This window comes from Lynx canadensis, chromosome B3, assembly GCF_007474595.2.
Source record: "Lynx canadensis isolate LIC74 chromosome B3, mLynCan4.pri.v2, whole genome shotgun sequence".
Taxonomy (NCBI): domain Eukaryota; kingdom Metazoa; phylum Chordata; class Mammalia; order Carnivora; family Felidae; genus Lynx; species Lynx canadensis.
Window position 1 is genome coordinate 37,383,737 of NC_044308.2, and position 23,544 is coordinate 37,407,280.

Sequence of the window (23,544 nt, forward strand, 5' to 3'; positions counted from 1 at the left end):
ATGAAAATGCTGAAGTTAATTTTCAAAGATCTAAAACCAGTCTGAGCAAGAGCAATGTAACAGGAATAAACCATATGACTTAAAAGGTGACTACTTTGAAAAGGCCAACACTCATTTGGATGTATATTTTTATATGTGTATGTGCGTGTGTTTTGCAATGCCTAGGAAGTTTCATGACCTTATACTCATTTCTTAGAGCTCACGGATTTTCAAGATATAAAGTTATACTACCATTATTCACTTAGTAATATCATTAATCAAGAGATTAGTATAAAGTATGGACAGCAAAAACAACACAAGAAGGTATGATGGAAAGAGAGTGTGGATGTGAAACTCCCTTTCACAGTTTTGTGTGATTATGTTTGTTGTCTATACACTGGTGTTTTCGGGGAGGCATCTGGATGGCTCAGTTGGTTAAGCATCTGACTCAGCTCAGGTCCTGATCTCGCAATTTGTGAGTCTGAGCCCCATGCTGGTCTCTGTGACAGCTCAGAACCTGGAACCTGCTTGGGATTCTTGTCTCCCTCTCTCTCTGCCCCTCCCGCCACTTGTGATCTGTCTTTCTCTCAAAAATATAAATAAACATTAAAAAAATGAACTTTTTTTAAGTTTATTTTTTAATTTATTTTGAGAGAGAGAGAGAGAAGCAGGGGAGGTGCAGAGAGAGAGGGGGAGGCAGAATCCCAAGCAGGCTCCATGCTGCCAGCACAGAGTCCAATGCGGGGCTTAAATTCACAAACCGTGAGATTATGACTTGAGCTGAAGTCAAGGGTCAGACGCTTAACCAACCGAGGCACCCACGGGCCCCACTATATACTGTTTTTAACTGGGAAGGGAAGAGACTACGTTTTCCACTCCCCCCTACACCAATCTTACCCAATACAGGCCATGCATGTGCCTGGCCAAGGAGAGTGCGCACAATGATCTTGGAGGAGTCACTATGGTCTACTGCAGCAGAGATGGTAGGCCAGGCATTTGTACCATTCTGTATTGACCTGACAGGCAGTGACCGCTCATAAAAAGCTGTCACCTATCATCGCACTCATCTGTGGATTACAAGGTTTGCATGTCCTTCCATTTGGAATTAGAAAACTACTAAGAGGAGGAGCTCTCATCTAAAAAAGCTAACAATAAGTAGTAGACAACATTTAGAATATTTTATCTCAAGACTTTCTACAGGCACCGTGCCACTCACTCGGGTATACGTCCAACATGTCACTGAGGACTATGGAAGAACTCTGTCCACATGGCTTACTGGCAGAAGAACTTGCCCACTACACACGTGGTTAAAATCTAAATTAGCTGGCTGGTACCAACACTGGACAGTGCCTCTTGTGGTTGAAAGAACTAATAAGCAATGAGAAATGAAACGCTTAAAAAAAGTGGCATAAAATGAAAAATATGAATTCTTTCCACTTCAACACAAAACTTCAAATTCTCAAATCATTATTGTTCTATGGAGAGGCCAGGTCACGGTCAACTTGGGACCGTGCACTCATCTACTTGGTGGCCTCTGTCATGACTGGTACAATGTAATGAGGATGGCTGATAGCATTCATTTACCCTATAAGATACCACCATGCAAGAGAACAGAGAGAAAATTCAGTGCACGCTGGTCAGCTGGGAGCCCCTGGGTACCAGTCTGCTTGGAAACAGGTGGCAGTGCTTGAACTGGGGAACTCATCATTCTTGGGACTGGCTTTGCCTTGTGGGTACTTTCCTGACACCCTACAAAATCTCAGTCCTGTCAACTACATTCCTGGGAGAACTGCATCTAAGATATCTTGCAGCTCTGACCTCTTTGGAGCCAGAAGACTGAGAATGATTCCTTGCCCTTGACCAGAGCAGAACGATCGTGTCCTCTCTTGCCTACTGTCACTCCTGGGCTGCTCCAGCAGCGGGCCCAGGATTCCAATTCTGCACCAGTGAAAACTGGCAGTGGCACTACTAGGCTGGTGCCAAAAGCAGTCATTTTAAGGCCCCGGGAGAGGCAGCTGCCCTCCATGTATGTCCCTGTCCTTCTAGGTTTAATGCAACTGCAGTGCTTTTGCTCCACACTATTTGTCTTGTGGCAAAATAGAAGGAAATATATAGCCAGGCCCTAGAACCCTTTTATCAAGTTCAATTAGGAGAAGGTAAAAAAGGAAAAGGGCTGTTAGCAGATATGGCTGCATGAAGAACAGGTTCTTCATGAGGCTGTCAAAAGTCAAAATAAACACTGAAGCCTTATGGGGAAGAGGGAACACATATGCTATGAGTGAATGTTTCAGAGACAGACGGACCTGGGGCCATTCTGTATCTTTTACCCCTACCGGTCTATTAATCTACTTGCATTTCCCCAGTTTTTATTGTCAAGGTATTATAAATTAGGAAACTTACAAAAGAGAGTATGTAATCTTCTCTGAAATGGCCTGCAGATATGTCACTGTACTAAATGTGTTTCAGATTTAATGAAGCTTTAATGTCCTTTTTAATTTTGCCTGTTTCTGTATCACCAGGGGTCGGGCAAGGCAATCAGCACTCAAGAGGGTGGTTTGGTTTAAAACTAGGAAAAAACTCATTTGCTTATGAGTTGCACTGTATTTTCTTAATTAAATTTACTGAGTAAAATGGTTTAAGTTCAGCCAACCAATGACCTTTGTATGTAGATTTAGATTTATAAATAGGTTAACAGTTAAAGGAAAGGAAAAAAAAAAAGAATCACAACAAAGCAAACAGATTAGGACTAAGCCAATAGAAATCTTTGCTCTCTTCATCATCTTTACAAAAGCAGCATTTAAATATAGGCAGCTTAAGTCCAGTTTAAAAAAAAAGCATATTGAAAAATGTGGATGCACTTAAGCGCCAGCAATTCATCAAATGACTCTCACATCCTTTTCATTCCCAGGAGGGGAGCGCCTTGTATTGTAAAAGATTTGGAAAAGCTTTATTTATTTTTGGAGGGTGGAGGTAGAGATGGGGGAGGGACAGGATTCTATTTAATGTTAAATTAAAAAAGTGCATTTTAATTCCAAATACTTAAGATTCAGCAAATTGCTAAATACTCTGTTCGTTGTGGGAAATGCACTATATAAAAGGTAGAAAAAGAATGCTCTGAAAACACCTACCATTGGGAATACATTTAAATATCAGCAAACCACTAACACTTCGCTGTAAAACTAAAACCTCCTTAGTGTCATCTTATTGATCTTTGATATGTCCAATCAAAATCTATGGAATACTCACTCGAGTTAGCAGCATTTTAATATGTTGGATTTTACAATTTAAACAACAAATATGTAGGTGTGATCATAACGACTGCCAAATTGCAGAGCAACTGCATGATAGAAACATCTGTATTTTAACAAAAAGGTAGAAGATACTTATTTACAAAGCAACAAAAATGGCTTCTGTTGATAACAAGAATAATTATGGCCATGGAGTCATAAACGATAGAGAGCAAAAATATATTGTGGCAAGAATGCAAGAGCAGGACACAAACTCAAAATGTTTTTGGTGAATCAAGTTTCTTACCTAGAATATCAACAATGTGGGATGGGTTTTAAATTTACACCTATACCGAAGAGCCCTGGAATTTTTTTTAATTCTTAATTTAGACGTATCCTATGTTTCTTGGCATAACGGCAAATTGAAAATAAGCATTTTCAATATAGCCAGTGATCTAGCTGAAGGAGGACTTTATAGACTGAAATGTTCTAAAATTTGTTCTTAATTACCTTGTGCACATTTTACACAATTAAATTTCCATCTAAGGATCTTGCATTTAGATTGTGCACTGCAGTTAAACCTTCATTTTATAGAAATGCAGCAGCTACTGTGGAACATTCAGACACAGGAAAACTTTAAAAAAATCAGACTTAACTACTGGATTACATAAAATTCCCTAGGTGAGATTTCATCCCAAGACCAATTTACACAGTCCTAGAGAGAGAGTTTAAATCATCTGAAACTATGCTGGGAAAGAACCATAATAAATATTAAATACCTCAAAATCTACCCTAAGATTTTACTTTTCTTCCCATGTATCAATTTCACTATCCTCTTACTGAATGGTTTAGAAACAATCCAAAGGATATAACAGCAATTTACCAGTGTTAAAGTGCTTTGGAGGTTAAACTGACAACAAAGAACACAGAAACACAAAGCGTCTTGAAGTAGGGTTTCAATTAAATGTGGAGGATTTAGTAATGCAGGACCAAAAAAAAAAAAAAAAAAAAAAAAAAAGAGTTACAAATTAATTTAATCTTCTGCCTATAGTTTGCAGCTGCACTCCAAAGTGTCTAGGGCTTAAGAACAAAGCCTTGAAAGGCCTCAGAGTGAGGAAAGCTTCAATTTTTAATGTATAACGCCATTAGCTGATAACTTGTGGAATCTGCGACCCCTGCGGAGGGGCATAAGTGCGAGTAACAGAGACTGATGAAGTGACATATTTGTTCATGTCTCCAACTATGAGGAAGAGGGTTATTACTAACACCATCAGGCCCAACAGAAATATGCCCTAATAACCTTAGGGACCTTCCACGTTATCAGTTCTCACTACATCAAATATATTAAAATCAAAACCTAATTCACTTTAATTAAAGACAATTAGTTTGTTTTTCTATTAGTGTTTTAACTTGTGTGATATTATAATACACTGCAAATTAAAGATGGGATAACAAATGTAACGAAAGCACCAAATGGTGTGTACCTTCCCACCCCTGCTTGGGGGAAATACACGCTTATCACGGGGGTCTATTTTAAGGAAATTCAAGGACACCATCATTAAAAGTGGTGTAGAAACATGGCACTTTGAAATGAATATAGTGGGACCGTGCATATCTTTTCCCTATTCAATTTATACTTTTCACATAACACTTTCCTATAAACTCTAAGGATTTCCTTAACACAAACAGAATTATGGCCCAATGGAGGCACCAGAAGCTTAATTAATTTGCCCAAGGTCATACCGCAGGTTGGTGGCAAAGCTTGTTAAATCACTAAGAACTGTGGGCTCTACAGATGTTTTTGGCAACGGCAAAGGACCCTGTCTGCAAAGGCCTCAGAGACTTCTAGTGCGGTGGGTGAAGCACGACAAATAACTCATTACGGCTGTACAGAAGTGCCAAGTGCTCCTGAGAGCTCGCAAATAACATGTTTTCTTTGTGTAGAGAGAACCTAAATGTGAGGTTCCCATCAGGAGTGCTTCTTAACATGTGCCAGTATTTAAAAAAGAACTACTCATCCTCACTAGAGTCCACGGATAAAAAGTAAATTTATTTTAACTTAAGGAGGCCAAACGTGGTAACACAAAGAAATAAATCAAGCACTTCTCCATCATTCAGAAGGTCCTGCCTTCTATCCCACAGATTACTAATAATAATGGAGAAAAGACAGCATTACAAATAAATGTTTCCAATAGAGTGTGGGCTTTTTTTTTTTTTTTTAATTAGAAATGGGCTTATTACAGTGGACACTTAAATGGGGAGAGGGCAACAGTAATTCACAAGTACAATATCCTAATGCTGTTCCATTAATTGCTTTATTTGTTTCACGGTTAAAAATGATTGCTTGCTGTAGCCTAACCATGAATGCTGAAAAGCATGATACATTGAGGTCTCAACCTGGGCAAACTGTACCTAAACTTACACTTTATTGCAGCTTAGTTCACAATCTTCACCTAATATAGGGGTATATCCCAGTGCAGCAGGAGGATAAATCATCCTGGAATATTACTCCGGCAAAGTTTAGCTGTGACTGGAGCATATGTGCTTTCGAGCCACTGAAGCAAAGGCCCATAAAATACACTAATTACTGGAAGTTATGGTCACTGAGTGATTGATAGCGCTCTGCAAGGCAACTTCCTCATTTTCAGCTCTTCTGACGGGCTCATCCGCCACATAGCAATTATTAATTCATGACCCACCCCTCGGGCACTAGTACCTTTACCTCTAATTCTCCTGCTACCAAACTACTGCTACAGCTGGACACTGTCTTTCTTCATTCTGATGGCCGGGTAAGGATGATAAAAAGTAGATTTCATGCTAAACGCTATTGTTTTGAATCTTTAAACGTTGTTCGGTCTTTCTCACCCTGCTGTCCCAACACATAAATTCTCCTTCCTCTCCCATAATGCTAGCTCACTTGCCTCATTTTCCTTTGGTCTGTGTGTGTGTGTGTGTGTGTGTGTGTGTGTGTGTGTGTGTATCAATCTATCTGTCTATACTACTTTACACCAAAAACTCCGATGGAATTATTTTTTGTGTGAATACTATGGTTTAGATGCAATATATAATTTCACCAGGCCATAGTAAATATGAGGCGGCCGATTAAAAAAAAAGGAAAACAACCCCTCCTCTCTTTAAGGAGACCCACTTTTGTAGCTTTGAAAGACACTGTCGCAAGTTGATTTCCATCAGTACCTTTACTCAGAGCGATGCTAATGAAAATATCTGGATACATAACTAAATCTCTAAAAGTCACTGAGAAACAACTCGCAAAGGTCTCTTTTGTTGGTGTTCTGTGCACTGAAAGGAAATTCAGTGAGAAACTCTGAATTAAGAAGAGATAAAGCTCAGTCATGGTGGATGAAAGCAAACAATTTATTTTTCTAATAGAAAAAAAAAAAATGAATGCTTTTCAAATGTTTGCACAACTCCAACTCAAAATGCAATACTGGGGGTAGTTGTCCTGCCTGGATTCTGAGATGGCGCAACAACAGATGAACAGATGGAATTCTAAGTTACTCATCCTTTCTGGGCTTGGTTCAAATTACTCCTCCGCTCCTGCAAGGAGTTACTCCCAGAAGACAACTTTGAAGACAAAATTCCCATCACTCCCTGTCCATACCATTTACTGGGCAGCCGAGCACATCCTCTACCTGGTGACATTTCCTACTGCTCTACATCTTCCTGTGTTTCTAATGCCTGGAAAGTTTTAAGTTTTGTTTAAGGGCAAACTTGAAGTCGTGTACGTTTATATGTTCTCCATGATGCCAGAAGTGGTATTTTGCAGTAGGTTGACAATAAGCGTTTGTTGATTATGATAAACCCCTGATGGTGATGTCTTCTAGAGCCTAGCCGACCTGGAAGTGCTTGGATTAGTTGTTTCTACGCTACAATTCTTTAATGAACATAGTATACAAGCTCTTTAGTATTATGGGCTGATAGTCTTAACTGACAAGGCCCTCTTACACATCACTGCTTAGAATAATCACTATCACGTATTTAAGCATTATGATTAATTTAAATGGATTATTTCTTATTAAAGACTTAAGGGTTGAAAGAAGGGAAAAAGATTAGAGTTAACTGCCTCCTAACCCATCTCATATACTTAATTCAATAACCATTTTAATCTTCACAGTGAGAATTAAGAAATGACACCCTTTCAACACGGTTGTAAAATGCTGACCTGTTGTCCTCTAATAGTACACAACTTCAATCATAATAGCCCCTAGAGAACTAGCTCTGGGTTTGGTGGGGGTGGGGGTAGGGGTAGGGTCCTCCATTTCTAAACTGCTCACTGGAGTCTTGCAGCTGTGACTACCGGAGAAAACGTCAGTGCTGGGGTACAGTCTACAAAGTTCAACCAACTCTACACTTCTGTTTCTAGATGTTTCAAAGTCAAGGGAGTCATAATCACGTAGTATTTCCTAGTGTTTATATGCTGCTCCTGAGAGAGAGAGATGGAGTGGCCACTTCCACTGAGGTGCCACGCAGGCAGGTGCAGTCATCTTGGACCTTCCATTCTTAACCACCATCTGGCTGCATCCTTACCAGAGGCCCCTGAGGGTACCACGTGGAATGGCAGAGCCCTAAGATTCCTGACCCACAGAATCCTCAGTAAATAAATGGTTCTTATGTTAGGCCACTAATTCAGGGTACTTTATGAAGAGTAAGAGATAAATGAGATGCTTTCCTTGACACTGACGGCAGCCTTCCCTCTTGTCTTCCCAGTCCCATGCACTTCCATCGCACTTCTATTTGTCTTTCTACCTACTGGTCAAGGAGCTCCTGAGGGCAAAGTTTGGGTCCTTTACTGCCAACACAGAAGAGCGTGACATAAATATTTACTGATTAGATGGCATTCTCACCTGTCCGCTTCCCATTAGAGCAGACATATTGGAGATGAGGTTAGTTTTTGTATTTCTTTAAAAATATAAACTAGGCTGTGGTTTCTGAAAAAGAATGGTAAATGTACACCTTAAAATATGGTAACACTGAACCGGCTACGGGGACAATGTAGGTAGTAGGCCTGTGTCAAGCAGTCTTGACTGACGAGCAGAATCCCAATAAACCAGCCTTTTCCTTTATCTAATTTCCTGCTCATTTACATGTACCATTTCTTTATCTCTTCTTTTCCCAGACTGCTTCATCTACTTAATCTCTACAGTATAATGAACGAAGCAGAGTTGGGACCCCTGACTGCTGCTGCCTGGTCCAGTCACTTAACCTTTCTAAAAAAGTCTAATTTCTCTGGATCTCAGCTTCCTTACTTGCAAAACGGGAGCTTTGATGCTTATACGGTGGAACAATCTTGGGTGCCTCAAATTACTGATTTTTTCAGTCATTTCCCATCACACTATGGAGGAGCTTAAATGCGGTGATGAATATCAAGTGGCTTTGTTAAGTGTTAGGTACATGTACAGGGTGGTTATGTCATCACTGTTCTTGCAAGAATGACACTGAGCAAGATGTCAACAGCAGAAAAAAAAGAGGACAGAGCGCTAGACTTGGCATCAGAAGTCCTCAATTCCAGTCCTCTTCTGCATAAGGCTGACTGTGTGCTGTCACGGAGGGCATGCTCCCTCCTTCCTCTGGGCCCCAGGGTTCTTCACTGGTCAGAGGAGGGATCTGATTTAACAAGTTCTATAGACCCTCTTCTAGTTAAAAAAAATTCTCATCTCTAAGTGTAAGGTAAGGTATGTAAAATAATTGTCTAAATAAATGCTATAAAAAATGTTAAAGTTACTATTAGCCAATTCAGAACCAAAGTATGTGATATGGTCTGCAGGATCTTCAAGAGGATTTTTTTTTTTAAAGTTTATTTATTTATATTGAGAGAGACAGAGAGCGCGAGCAGGGGCAGGGAGAGAGGGAGAATCCCAAGCAGACTCCATTCAATCAGTGCACAGAGCCCGACGTGGGGCCTTGAACTCACAAAACCATGAAGTCATGACCTGAGCTAAAATCAAGAGTCATATGCTTAACCCACTGAGCCACCCAGGCGCCCCTTCAAGAGGATTTTTTTTTTTTAACTGAGTTGAATCCTCAGCAGCTTTTTTTTTTTTTTTAAAGTTTATTTATTTTTGAGACAGAGAGAGACAGAGCATGAACGGGGGAGGGGCAGAGAGAGAGGGAGACACAGAATCGGAAGCAGGCTCCAGGCTCTGAGCCATCAGCCCAGAGCCCAACGCGGGGCTTGAACTCACGGACCGCGAGATCGTGACATGAGCTGAAGTTGGACGTTTAACCGACTGAGCCACCCAGGCGCCCCTCAAGAGGATTTTTAAAGCTAATTCCAGGTCACTGGATTTGAGTATTGACAGAATTCTAGGATCAGTGGTTCTGACCACTGGACATCTCAAGGGAGTGGCAGTGGTTCCCCCAAATTATCACTCAAAGAATTTAGAGTTGACAGATGTCACTAGAAGGCTGGCCCTTATCTTTTAGCTCTCAACTCAAAAGTAACCCCACACCACTCAGTTACTCGTATCATAGAATGCTGTTTGTTTCTGTCTAATGACTTGCTATTGTCAAGCATCTTCTTTAAAATGTAGGTTCCATGAAAGCAGGGATTTTGTCAGTTTCATTCGTAGCAATGTTCCCAATGACTACCACAGTGCCTGTCACACGTTAGACACTCACTAAAAAATTTCGGAGTGACTAATGAATGATTGCATCTTATCTAACCTTATCCCAGCTTCTTCCACAAAGCATTTCTTCTCAACAAACAAACAAACAAACAAAAACAACCTGAGACATGTGGTCACTCAGTCACTATGGAAATGCCGGCATTTTTATCCCTAAAGGGGATTCCACTGTGGAGTAGGAAGGATGTAGGGATATCTATCCATTAGAACTTTCTTCTTTATATTGAATAGAAAACGATGGGATTTTTTTTTCCAGTTTTGTTTGTTTGCTTGTTATGTTAACTTCAGAAAGTTTGGCCTGCCAGTCATTGAGTGGCAGTATCTCTTCTCTATGACAATCCTTCAAACATCTGAATATGGGTTGTCAAATGCTTGCTTTGTCTTCCCTTTCCTTCTTTATTCTTCACATGAAGACTTTGTGGATTTAATGTTTTCTTAAAAGTCCAAATTGTGGGCGGTTTTGTGCATACAAACGCCCACAATTTGGACATGTGCTATTGGAAAAATTTTAAAATCAGTCTGAAATCCATCAAAATAATAAAATGCTTAGCTGCGACTGCCAGCACCTGTTCCGTCTTGTTTTGTCAATCTCATGGTTGTTCAGATGGCTCTGAGCACAAAGCAAGCCCAACAATGCCTCTTTCAGTGGGAGACACTCACTTTGTCTGCCAGTTGCACATTCACTACGATCAATGACAACCTTGGAAAATGCACATTTAGGCATGGTAATCTGAGACAGCTGGATCCCTTCACAAACCTTGCAAAGGACTGAACTAGTCAATCCATCATCTCCCAAAGGTCATTTTAACAGCTCCTTTTTGCAATGGGTTACACAAAGTTTTAGATTAAAAAACGACAAGGGAAAAAAAAATTAAAACAAAGTTAAAACAGAATTACAGAAAGTGGAGTAAGAGCAGGCGAATGAGTGAGAGAAACTGTTACATGCTCTTTTTCTCAACATTCTTGAATGGAAGGGAAGGAGGCCCAGGACAAGGACTCCCCACCGCACTCCTGCCCACTTTCCTATACAACCTTCCAATCATACACTGAAATTTCCTTGGTGTTTGGACCCTTCACTTTGATCCCTTTGGCTTCTGATGATTTTCAGCAGAAGCTTCTGATCAACAGGTAAGATGTTTCACTAGATGGAGCAGCAGACCAAACATACAATAAGATTCAACTTTCACTCATGTTCTTGATGATAATTATAAAAACGGTGAGGAGAAAATATCCGTACTTAAGTGGAGCACACTGAATGCCAAGTTTTATGGTCTCAAGGAGCTGACAGCAGCTGCTCATAGGGTACCGAGCGCTATCCGTCACCTCTCAGACCAAGTTCATAATCACCAAGGGCCAGAAAAGCAAACAAAGCCGCAGCTGTAGACCACTAGAGACAGCTGTGTCTCTGGGTGTTTTTATGTAGGGGTGGGAGTTGGGGGTAGGGATAGGTTCTTCTGTATATTTAGGGGCAAGAACCAAGTCTAGATAATGCTCCATAATTCTTGTCACTTGGCAAAAACACCCAATATATAGACGAGATTGCTATTTCAAACAGAAGCCTACTCTCACAGTAACTTTATGGGGTTGTTATTATTAAATGAAAGTGTTTATAAGGGAGTCTAGAAAATTCAGAGCACCTGCTTTCAAAAAATGTGTTTACTATGATTGTTTATCGTCTGCCTCCCTCATTGTGTTGGAGGTTCAACAAGCAAAGGGAACGTGCCTATTCAGTGTATCCTCAGCACTTAGTAAAGTGTTTGGAACATAAAAGATGCTCAGTAAATATTTGAGGAATGAATGAATTTTAAAGTTATCTTCACTTTACAGATAAGAGAGTGACACTTGGAGTGGCACACGACTTGGCCAAAATCACACTGTTTGTAAGGGGTGGTGCCAACATATCTGGTTAATCCAAAGTCGGAACATTTTAAGACTTCAAGAATTAGGATGACAGCCCTTGAATCTGAAAATCTTATCACAGAAAGAAAATTGCCCACTTTTCATCAAATTTCTCCAGAGGCTCTGTCAAGGGTACTGGGCTGGGTGATCCATGCCGCTTTTTTAATACTTTTATTTTCATTTCACACAGCTTTATGTGCTTGCTTGTAAATGCTGATTACACTTCGTTTTCTTGGTATCTTATGAGTCTTATCTAGCACCCATTAAAAATATACATATGAAGGCAAAAATTTTTTTAATGAGATGTGTTCACAGGTTTTAACATTTCCATAAGACGAGGTGGTTCCATCCAACTATATTTACTTTTTATGCTAAAATTTCCTTGGGAAAAATTCTATCGTAGATGTCTACAGAAAATTCAAAAATGTTACCATTCCTCAGTAAAAAGTCCCTTCCTCTAGGCAAAAGCATTCATAGATGTCCTTCAGGAAAAAAGTTAGGTTTTGTTTTTTGTTTTTGTTTTTTGCTATAGGTATAATAAAAAGGAAGGCAATCTCAAACAACATGTAAATATTTCTCTCATGCTATAAAATTAAAATGAAAACATGTGCTTTGGTGCTTTCTTCTCCTCTATTTCCTCTATTCTTTCTTCCTGAAACTTGTTTTTTACGTTAGACTTCCTGACCTAGTTCTCTAATTTTCAATATCTGTTTGTTGTCATTGTTCTCAGAAAGTTCCTTTGTTACAGCAGCCTGTTCTTGTTTCCTGAATGTAACATTTTCTCTTTTCCCTCTGACAATACTAGAGGAGTTCATCTGAATTTTTCTTCACCTCACAGTTTCCAAGGCCCTCCAAGTTGTTTTCCAGTTATTTTAGGTCTCTGCCTTAAAGGCCTTCCTCACATGTCTTGCCAAGAGTAAGGCACTGAAAATCTGGCTGGAAACACTGTGCTCATTGGTGGAGCTTGCAGAAGGATGTAAAGTGACATAACATGAACCCCCAATGTCTGGATCTTTAAGATTTCTTGGTCTGATTTCCTTTGAGAAAGTCTCTTCTGCCTGGAAGAGGAAGACACTTTGGCTGCTGGTGTCCTAGGAACAGGCTGGGAGGTCTCAACATTCACCATTCACTTAATGCCCCTGTACTTCAGTAGTGGGATGCACTCTTCTACAGTGCTAGGTGTCACTTATTTTACTCTTTCCAAAAAAGACTTCTATCCAGTCTTGTGTTGAGGGTGGGGAGTGGTGACTGTCCACACATGCTGAGTTAGGGGAAGAATCTGTGGGTCAAATGGCTTAAGTGCTTCTCAAACAGACTTTAAAATCATCCTCTTCTCTCTGGTCCCACTTTCATGCCTAGTTCCAGATAACTGGTACCACCAATTCTTGGGCCTTTGGGGTGTTCCACAGGAATCAGAGTCTTTATCACTTTCTTTTTTAAATTTTTTTTTTTTAATGTTTATTTATTTTTGAGACAGAGAGAGACAGAGCATGAACGGGGGAGGGTCAGAGAGAGAGGGAGACACAGAATCGGAAACAGGCTCCAGGCTCTGAGCAGGCAGCACAGAGCCCGACGCGGGGCTCGAACTCACAGACCGCGAGATCGTGACCTGGCTGAAGTCGGACGCTTAACCGACTGCGCCACCCAGGCGCCCCTATCACTTTCTTTTTTAAAAAAAAGTTTTTTAATGTTATTTATTTTGGGGAGGCAGAGAGAGAGAGAGAGAGAGAGAGAGAGAGAGAGAGCGCGAGCGAGTGTGCACAAATGGGTGAGGGGCAGAGAGACAGAGAAGTAGACACAGGATCCAAAGCGGGCTTCAGGTTCCGAACTGTCAGCACAGAGGCCGATGCAGGGCTCAAACCCACAAACTGTGAGATCATGACCGGAGCCAAAGCTGGACGCTCAACTGACTGAGCCACCCAGGCGCCCCTGTCACTTTCTTTACAGCTAGCTTAGGATTTCAGCATTCTCGGCTCTGCAGGTTGTTTGCCACTGTTCATCTGCTCTCCACATCCCGAAGTTGGTTGCTATAGTCTCCTTCCCTTTTTGTCTTCATGTAGTATGCCTTTTAAAAAAATTCCTTTACGGTTATTTTTAGTGGAGTCTGAGGTGCAAGGGGAAGCTACGGCAAGTGTTCCATGCTTTAATCAAATCAGTAGCTTTTTTGAACAGAAATATAAACATTTCAAGAAGTAATTCCTTTTAAAAAGAGGAGATAATGGCTTAATGTTCTCATTGTGACCTTTGTCCAGGAGCTCTGAAGTAAAGCTTCCATCTAAAGATGAAGAAGCTGAGGCCCAGAGATTAAATGACTTATCCAAGGATCTACGGTTTAGACTGCTAGAGGTGAAATCTGATCTAGGTCTATACTCCAGCAAACAGAAAACCGTTCTCCACGTGCAAAACATTTGTGATCTCTTCAGCCAACATTTATGTGTGCTTATGTTAAAGGCTCCATCCAACTTCTGCTTCAGAGCTGTGACAAAAGTATGAAAAAACTGAGCCAAAAGATTTCCTGAGCACCCACTGAGGGGCAGTGGAATTGCGCTAGGGAGTGTAGGTGGTGTTGAGAGTATCAGACTTGACTCCTATCATAAGGAAGTCTGACATGCCTATAAATTATTATGGTACAAAGTGGAAAAGGCAGATGACACGAGGGAGATGAAGATGAAGGTCAGAAGAAGATGCTACTTTTAGTCAGAGAGATCAGAGCAGGTGTCACGAAGGATGGGTATCTGACCTGTATCTTGGGGAGATGAAGGAAAATGATACGCCACATAGAGTGAAGGGCAGAGTGTTCCACGGATTTGCTTTTAACCTGGAATGGTGATTCTAAAACTCACAAGAAAAACTCTCTTGGCCAAAACAACAGAACTCATAAAAATCTTCAGAAGATGGCGTTACCGTCATGACAATGACCTTGTGTGGCTCCCTGAATATGTTCTTCGCCTTTCTAGAAACGTTTCTCTAAGCCATGGACCTTGCTTCCATCATTTAACACATCATTCAAACCACTTCAATAAAACAGGGATCACGCTGAAGAGGGGTCTCAGAGGACTAGATGACACTCCAATTAACCAAGCACATCGAGCCAGATTGTTCTATGCCTCAGACTCAAGAGACTGGCGGAAAGAAGAGGCAAACAAAGGCAGAAAAAAGCGAGGACCCAAGTGAAAAGAGCAAAATGCATGTGTTAAAGATGGGCTTTCAGTCTGACTCCTGCAGAAAAGCCTGTCAGAAGATTATTCACCACCAACCTTAATAAGGTTTATAATAACCCGCCGGCTAGAATCACAAACCAGAACATGTACTTGTAGAGCATACTCAGTGAGAATAAGGGCAGTATAGGACTGGCCCGGTGCTTTTAAAATGTGTATGCGTTATTCTGGGTACTGCAAAATCAAGGCTGGAAGAAGGTGTGTGTTGACTTATATTTTGACCCAAGAAGGGCCAACTTAAAAATACAGCTTTTGCAAACATGTTGTGATTTAAATGACACAACAATATGAGTGGAATGAGTAATTAGCGAAAAAAAATAGAGGGGCTTCTCTTCTTGAGCCAGTCTGTGGGAAGAGAGATAGGTACTGAGCTGCTTGTGAAATTAAGACATTGTGCCCCAGGGCACCTGAGTGGCTGAGTCGGTTGAGCGACCAACTTCGGCTCAGGTCATGATCTCACGGTTCATGAGTTCGAGCCTCATGTTGGGCTCTGTGCTGACAGCTCAGAGCCTGGAGCCTGCTTCAGATTCTGTGTCTTCCTCTCTCTCTGCCCCTCCCCCGCTCGTGCTCTGTCTCTCTCTCTCTCTCTCAAAAATAAATAAAAATATATATTAAAAAAATGGCTCTTATTATGTACCAATTGTCATTTTAAAGTTTAGCTCTGAAGTTTGAATGGCAACTACTAGGGTGAAGAGTCCTAAAAATCACCACCTAGTTGACTGGATCAGTGTGAGCTTTCTAGAAGAGTCAAACAAATATGCTGGGGAGCAGGATTAATCCTCCTAGTTTGTTCTAGCTCAGGAATTTTATGCCTTTGTTGGTGGCATAAAATTCTTTTTTTTTTTTTTGTTCTTTTTCTTTTTATTCATACTTCTTTTTTTATTCTTACTTCTTACTTTTATTCTTACTTCTTTCTTTTTTTTTTTTCTTTTGCATTTTCACACTGATTTCTGTCATGGAGGTACAAGGAAGAAGTGCAATTCTACATGGATTCTTTCTCCCACGACAAAGTCAGCCCATACAAACCCCTCATATGGCAGTGACCTTTATTTGGCTTCATAACTAATCCACATGAGGAGAACTACAACACATTCAGAGATCTGAGTTGAAAACCATAAGCAAAACACAGAGAAAGGGGCCAAATTCTTCTCATCTAGTGACACTGCCATGCTCTAGTGAAGCTGAATAATCTCCTTTTTTCCCCTCTTAAGGGTAATCTCCATGTTTATGTTGCTTCTGCCAACTCCAAATACTACATACAGCTGACAGAATCCTGGAAGAGACCCATTTTATCCCACAGGGATACTGAACTGAGAGGAGATGGGGCAGTTCTGTCCCTGGATAAAAGATAGTCTGATATTAAAGATTCTTTGCTTAAGGCACAAATGTACCTGTCTGTGACTTTTTTAATGGCACATTTTAGTGGCATGTAGCATCATCTTTTATGAACAAGTGTGCGAGAGGCCTTGTTATGACCCCCATGGGGAGTATGACAGCACATTAACAAGGGAAGGGCAGCATGGAGACGGCAAGCAAAGGTGAGCCTCGCTATTTTAGGAGTTTAAAACGATGAAGGCGCCTTCTGATTCCTGCCTCACCAAACCTCAGGGAGGGGTTGGGACTTTATGGAGTCTGGGGGAGGGGTGTACTAGTAGAGGTAGAAGGGATAGAAAACTCTAGTTTCCACGTAGTCTCTATTTGATTCTTGTGTGATTTCAGAACAATTCCCTTGCTCAGTTTCCTATATTTTGATCCCACGTTTCTTTACCACCAGTACTCTAGGGGAATAAAATGACTCAAAACACTTTGAGGAAGGTGTCCACACAAATAGGTAGTAGAACAGCTTAGATGAGACCTTGCATGTTCTGACACTAGACCTCTCCTGAGGGGCTCACAGAGATCCACCTTAGGATGTGCGGGGCCATGGGGAGAGGCTCTTCCCTCTTTTCCTTCTTTCTCCCAGGGGCAAACTCTCTCTGAGACCAATTCGGTTGGTTAAGCATCTTGTTAAGCATCTGACTTTGGCCCAGGTCATTATCTCATGGTTTGTGAGTTCGAGCCCTGCATCAGGCTCTGTGCTGACAGCTAAGAGCCTGGAGCCTGCTTTGGATTCTGTGTCTCCCTCTCTCTCTGCCCCTTCCCCGCTCATTCATTCTCTCTCTCTCTCTCTCTCTCTCAAAAATAAATAAACATTAAAGAAAAAAAAAAGACCAATCCAGCTCAACTGTAACTCCTTTGGAGAAACCCCGTCTCTCCCCCAGGCTTGGGGCTCAGAGTATCTTGGAAGCACCTTTACTGAAGGTGCTAGCACACTGTTTTGTTTTGTTTCGGGCTTTAGTGGTTGGTCTTCTCTATCAGAAGTTTTGTGTGACCCAGTCTCTATGGCCTGGCACATGATAAGTGCTTAGATAGTCAGTATTGAATGAATGGACGTTTTTACTCTTCACAGCACACCCGTAGAAAGGAAGTCTTGTTTTTAAAAGTGAGGATAAACAGAAGAGAAGCAATTCTTTGAAGATGGTGACTCTAATTTGTTATTCAGAATTTTAAAATGCATGGAGATTCACACTTCTCTCTATGACTTTAAACAGGATTTGCCACATTTATCCCAAGCAGACTGTGGGTGAAAATAAAGAATCTTTACTTCGTGCTTTACTTCAAGTGCTTCTTGTGGACTAACCTCCACATCTTTTCAGGTAATAGTCTCATCACATCTGCCCTTAAGGAAAAAAAGAAGCTTGGGGTTCTCTTCATCACTGAATAACTCACAATTTCTCATCTATGGGCTCAAAACCTCCGACTCCCCTTCCCTATCACTTACTTTGTGTTACCTTGTACCCCAGATGAATTTGGTATAAGACACACACCAGGGGCCTTACTCTACTCTCTAGTGACTTACTGGTCTATCACTTGTGGTCAGTCACATGCTGTCACTTGCTTGTCTGGGAGGTTGTGAGCTCCTAGAAGGGCTACAATTACATAGTTCCCTCTGAAAGCATTTGGTTAAGCATCAAACACAAAGAGGTGTTCAACAACCTCTCTCGATGATCATAATCCCACTGCACTTGACATCCTGTACCTACATTACCTCCTCCTTCTGATTCAACATCTGGCTCTTCACCAACCATTTGAAAACACTGGGAGCATTAGGACGCCTAACCCTTCCTGTCCTCCGCTCCTCCCCACTTTGAGCCAACATATTCCTTCTGGCATTCAGGTGTCCCACACTCAATGTGACAATTTGTTACACAATCCCTATACCTTAATCCTCCTCAATCTTATAAATTCAATGAGTCTGTTTCCTTCAGTCATCTGGAGACCATTCAACAGTCTATCTCCAGGATAAATGAACATGATTGACAAAACACCAAATACAACAATGGCAAATTCCCTCCTTATACTATAAAGACCCTCTTTTTAAATCTTTGCATCCCTAGCACCTAGCAGAATATTGGCAGAGATATGTTTCAATATGCAACATAAATATGTTCTATGTATTGGGCATCTATCTATCAATCTATCTGCCTACCTACCTATCTTATCTCCGTGTTTCCATGCGTGTCCCTCTACGGTCCGTGCTCCACAGAACATCCAATAATCTTTTGAAAATATAATTCAGTCATTTACTCTCAGAGGAAAATCTAAAGTTCTTACCATGGCCTACAAGGCAATATATGATCTAACCCTTGGCTACCTCTCTGAATGTATTTCTTCCCATTTTTCCCCTTGATAACTCCACTACAGTCACCTTGGTCCCTCTGCTTCCCTTGAACATGCCAAACACACTCCAGCTTAGTGCCCCTGTATTTGCTGTTGCCTGGTGGCTCCCTCCATTTACATCATCCAAGTCTCTGCTCAAAGGTACTTTATCAGAAAGGCTTGCTCCACTTTATTTTTCTCCATAGGACTTGCCACCACCTGACAATTTATATAGTTCATTATCCTGTTTTCTGTCCTCCTCATGCCGTACTCCATGAGAGTCAAGACTAGAGTGTCCTTTCATTACCATATCCCCATTGCCTATCTAACAGGCATAGCAAGAGCTCAATATATAAATGAAAAAATGAATGTGGAAGGAAAGAACAGCGAATATACGTGTTCTAAATCTTAAATCTATTAGCTATGTTCTCTCATGGTACTATGTGTCTCTGCACGTTATATCATGCTCGGGTGTATCACCATCCAAGTCACTCAGCTCTAGAGTTGATGCAGAAAGTTAAAGAAAGACAACAGACCACTTAGAGTCATAGAATGTTAGTCCGGAAAGGGGCTGCGAGAGCATTATTTTACAGATGAAGAGACAGAAGCCTGGGGAGGGAAGCGGCTTGCACAGGACACCTAGAAACCAGCAGCAAAGGTGAAACTGCTCTCTCTTTCATTCCCAATCTAGGTTCTTATCTGCACACCACGTACTTCTCCAGTGTTCTACACTCTATCTGGTTGTTTGTTAAACGCATTTGATGGCAATGGTTTAAACATGCAAAGGCATGGGGCGCCTGAGTAGCTCAGTTGGTTAAGTGTCCAACTTCAGCTCAGTCTCACGGTCTGTGAAGTTCCAGCCCCTTGTCAGGCTCTGTGCTGACAGCTCAGAGCCTGGAGCCTGCTTCAGATTCTCTGTCTCTCCCTCTCTCTGCCCCTCCCCCCGACACATTCTATCTCTCTCAAAAATAAATAAACTTAAAAAAAAAAATTTTAACATGCAAAGGGAATTTATATTAACAGTAAGGCCTGAGCTCCACAAATCAAAAGTACAAGTTTCTCTCAAAACAGGTTAACTGAACAAGCCCTTCAAGCTTCTGCTGGGAAACTCGGTTCTGGGCTTCTGTCCGCCATTATTGCTAACTGCTCAGCTGATGCATACATACTGTATTTCCTCTTAGATTCTCTTTTGTGAAGAAGCAGAAGAATATAGTTTAACAAACACCGATTATTTTTCTTTTCTTTCTATAGTGCAGGTGAATTGAGTCTAAAGATACTTCCTTATAAATTCAACTGCATTCATGTATTACAAAAATCATAGAAAAAAGTATGTATTTGACCCCAAAAGAGGTGATAAAAATGTGACTGCAACTCTATCCATGATCTTATTTAAGGATAGTCCTTTCTACTTTTTAAAAAAAAATCCTCCTTCCTCTGAATCAATGTAGGTGAGAAACAATTCTTGAAGTACTGGAGAGGATCCAGATTCTATCCTAGTGCAATTCACATTGAGCCAGATGTCTTTCTAATAGAAATTGTACATATTTCCTTATAAATCAATTGTCATTATAAGAAACCTTAGCGCAGAGTTCTTGTGGGGTTACATGTAGCACACTAAGATAAAGTCCATTCTAAATACAGCTATAAAGAGTAAAGACATTAAAATTGTGCTAAATACATACCCCTCTCCTCCCCCAGATTGTATCATGCCCCATCCCCCAACATGTGAAATGACTATATTGGAGCAATGTGACTTTTTTTCTTTCTAAACAAACATATAGAATTTATACATCCAAATGAGTAGGACTGCACTCTTTAAAGTAATCACCGTTGGAAGTTACATATGCATTCCAACAAGGGTACCATTACCCAGAACTCTGGAATCTTTTATTATAATGCAGGCTCTAGTGTGCATAAGGATCACCAGGGAACATGTTACTAATGCAGATTCTTAAAGATTTGGATTTAATTAGTCTTAGATGGGAGTCTGGGAACCTGTATTTTTAAGAAGCTCTCCAGGTAAGTTTTGTACAGGTGATGTGTGAGAAACAGCACCTCCGAATAATCCATTCACAAGCCATTCAAGGATATCAAAATGAGGACTTTAGAGTTAAACTCTATGTGTACATACACATAACTAATAGAAATTGTACACATTTCTGTGTACAAAGAAGTTTATTTTTAGTTTTTTCAAAATCTTCACTCTTCTTGATAGAAAATATTAGGAGTTACACACAGAAGCATCTATTTGCAAACAACATACCTCCATGAAAGAGATTCCTAAACTCCAGACATCAGAATGGATTCCATACTGCTCCCCGGAAATTCTTTCAGGCTGTAAGATAACAGAAGGGAGCTTGTGAGTTGATGGAAGCTAGCCCAGGTTTGAAACACTAATATGGGTTTGGCTGAGGCAGGGTGCCATCAACATTTCATGACACTTGATGAAGAGCAAAACAATCTCATGTGTGTATATGTGTGTATATATGTATATGCATACTAGATAGGTAACGTATAGAAATTACATAGGTACTACAGAATCTCACTGAATCCTCACAAAGTCCCTGTGAAGAAAACTTTATTACCTCTATTTTAGAGATGAAGAAAATTAAGGCTCATATTGGTGAAGTCATTTAGGCAAAGTCCTCAGCTAGTAAATGAGCTGAGATCTGAACCCAGGGTCCTCTCCCTCCAAATTCAGTGGTCTCAGCTGTGAACTGAAAAACTACATAATATTATATAATGTTATCACTTATTTGCACTTTGAGAGATGGGTCTGTATCACTAGGGATATTTTTCTTTTTATTTTTTTAACTTCTTACTTGGAAATAATTTCAAACTTACAAGAAAGTTGAAAAACTACGACTAATAAAAAAATCCATATTTCCTTTAACCCAGATTCACCTACTGTTCAGCAATTTCATTCCAATTATCTGGGTTTCTTTTGATATGAACCAAGGAACAGTTTGAAAGGTCCATTTGGGACAACTCGTCCTCCATTTAAGACGTGTAGCAAATACCTGGTCCAGAAAGCCACTACATGTACTCTCTATACTTCAAAAGGAGTAGTTTCATAGTGAAGTGGGTGCTGCCTGGTCTTCTATCCCTCTAGGATCTAGCATTCAGTAAGGTACTTCACAGAAATCTTTTGAATGAACACAGGAACACACAAACAGAAGTCTCATGGAGGTAGAATGGTCAGTCAAGGTCAGAGCTGGTCGTGGCAGGGCTAGGATCATAACCCACACCTCCCGGCCCTCAGGGCACCAGTCTGTTGTTTGTACCATCCCCGGGGGTCTTGATGGTCACCAATGGCATCAGCCTTCAGGAGCTTTCACGGGAGCCCTGAAGAGTACCTGGGGCCACACTCAGCCTGGTCCACTGCAGATGGAGGAGGTGAGCACCCACCAGCCATCAGCAGGGGATATACCAGGGGGGTAAAAGATGTGAGCAAGGTGCTTTCAGGTGAGTTGGCACAGTCCTACATCTCAAGGAGTTGGCTTAGCTGGGACCCAGAACTTCACGACCTACTTTCTACTCATACCCATCAGGCTACCTCCATATACTTAACTGCCTTCTCCTGGGACCACCTGCCATAAAATTACATAAAGCCCTATCCTGAGGTAGCAGGTGGATTGTCTTATTTCCCTTCTTTTATTTATTTCTTTAATCTGTAAAACCCCTTTCCTACCAAGAACCATTCTTCCCAAGGGCCACGTGTCATGTGACCATTTCTCCCAGCTGATAATAGACGCACGCGGTCATCCCAATCCCCCAGTACTTTAACTTTCCCATTCAAATCCCCCACACCATCATTTCTGAAGTTCCTTGTTCAGACATGAATGAACCCATTATCCAGTTCCAGCTAGTTCAATAGGGACTAGGATCAAAGCAGCCAGTTAGTTACAGGAATTACCATCACTATCATCATCATCATCAACACTACCGCATGCATTTATTGAAGAATTTCCATATGCCTGGCATTGTGTGCTAATGCATGTCTCATTTCGGACTCATAAGGACCCATATTAGATTGGTACCATTATCATCCTCTTTTAACAGATGAGGAGAAGGAGGTACAGAGACGTTTAGTTTGCACTCACTACATACGGACAGTAATAGCTATCATTTGATGACCAGCTAGTATATTGCAGACACTGGGCTACTTTGCATTCTCTACGTTTTTTAACAATCTTGCAAAGATTATTACTGCCCTCATTTCACAGATGTAAAAACTGAGGCTTAGTAAAATTAAGTGGCTTGCTGAAGTCTAGAGCTGTGGATCAACATCAGGCGTATTGTTTAGGAACACAGCCAGGATTCAAACCCTGGTATGCCTGACTGCAAAATCAGGGTTCTTTCTACTGTGTCACACTGCCCCCAGAACCAGGAGTCAGAAGAGCCACACACTAATCTTGATCTGATCAGTATTTCTCAAAATATGGTCTTCAGACTAGCCATCAGAGAAGTGACTGCCTGAGGTGCATATTATAGATGAACCTCCTGAATCAGAATCTCTGGAAGTGGTTCAGGGGATCTACCTTCTAAAAAATAATTTCTTTGGATGATTCCTTGGTGTATACTTAGCTTCAGTCACTAAACATTTCCATGTTCCCTGCAGAGGCAATGACCTATCTTCCTCTTCTCTGCTTCATGAACATTTCTTTTATAGACCCCTGTCATGGGCCACCTTTCTTTGGTGACACATTCCCGTACTTCTCAGGAAGAATTACAAATTCTTGCCTCTGTCCTTCATGAAAATGTTGTTTGTATTTTTAATATTAATTGATTGCACGGTGTTATAATCATCTGATTACTAGCCTGTTTCTCCCAAAAGGCCAAGAGAGTGTCTTATTCATCTCATACCTAGTACCACGG

The 23,544-nt window shown here is 40.9% G+C and overlaps 1 protein-coding gene across 6 annotated transcripts in view; it reads right to left on the minus strand.

Moving 5' to 3' along the window:
• The window catches only part of MAP2K5 (mitogen-activated protein kinase kinase 5), a 273,345-nt gene that overhangs the window by 87,019 nt on the left and 162,782 nt on the right, over positions 1-23,544 (minus strand). For all 6 annotated transcript variants that reach the window (XM_030317858.1, XM_030317856.1, XM_030317857.1 and 3 more), the window contains one exon: positions 20,930-21,001. In XM_030317858.1, coding sequence (XP_030173718.1) covers positions 20,930-21,001 — 72 coding nt within the window. The remainder of the gene's footprint in view (positions 1-20,929; positions 21,002-23,544) is intronic.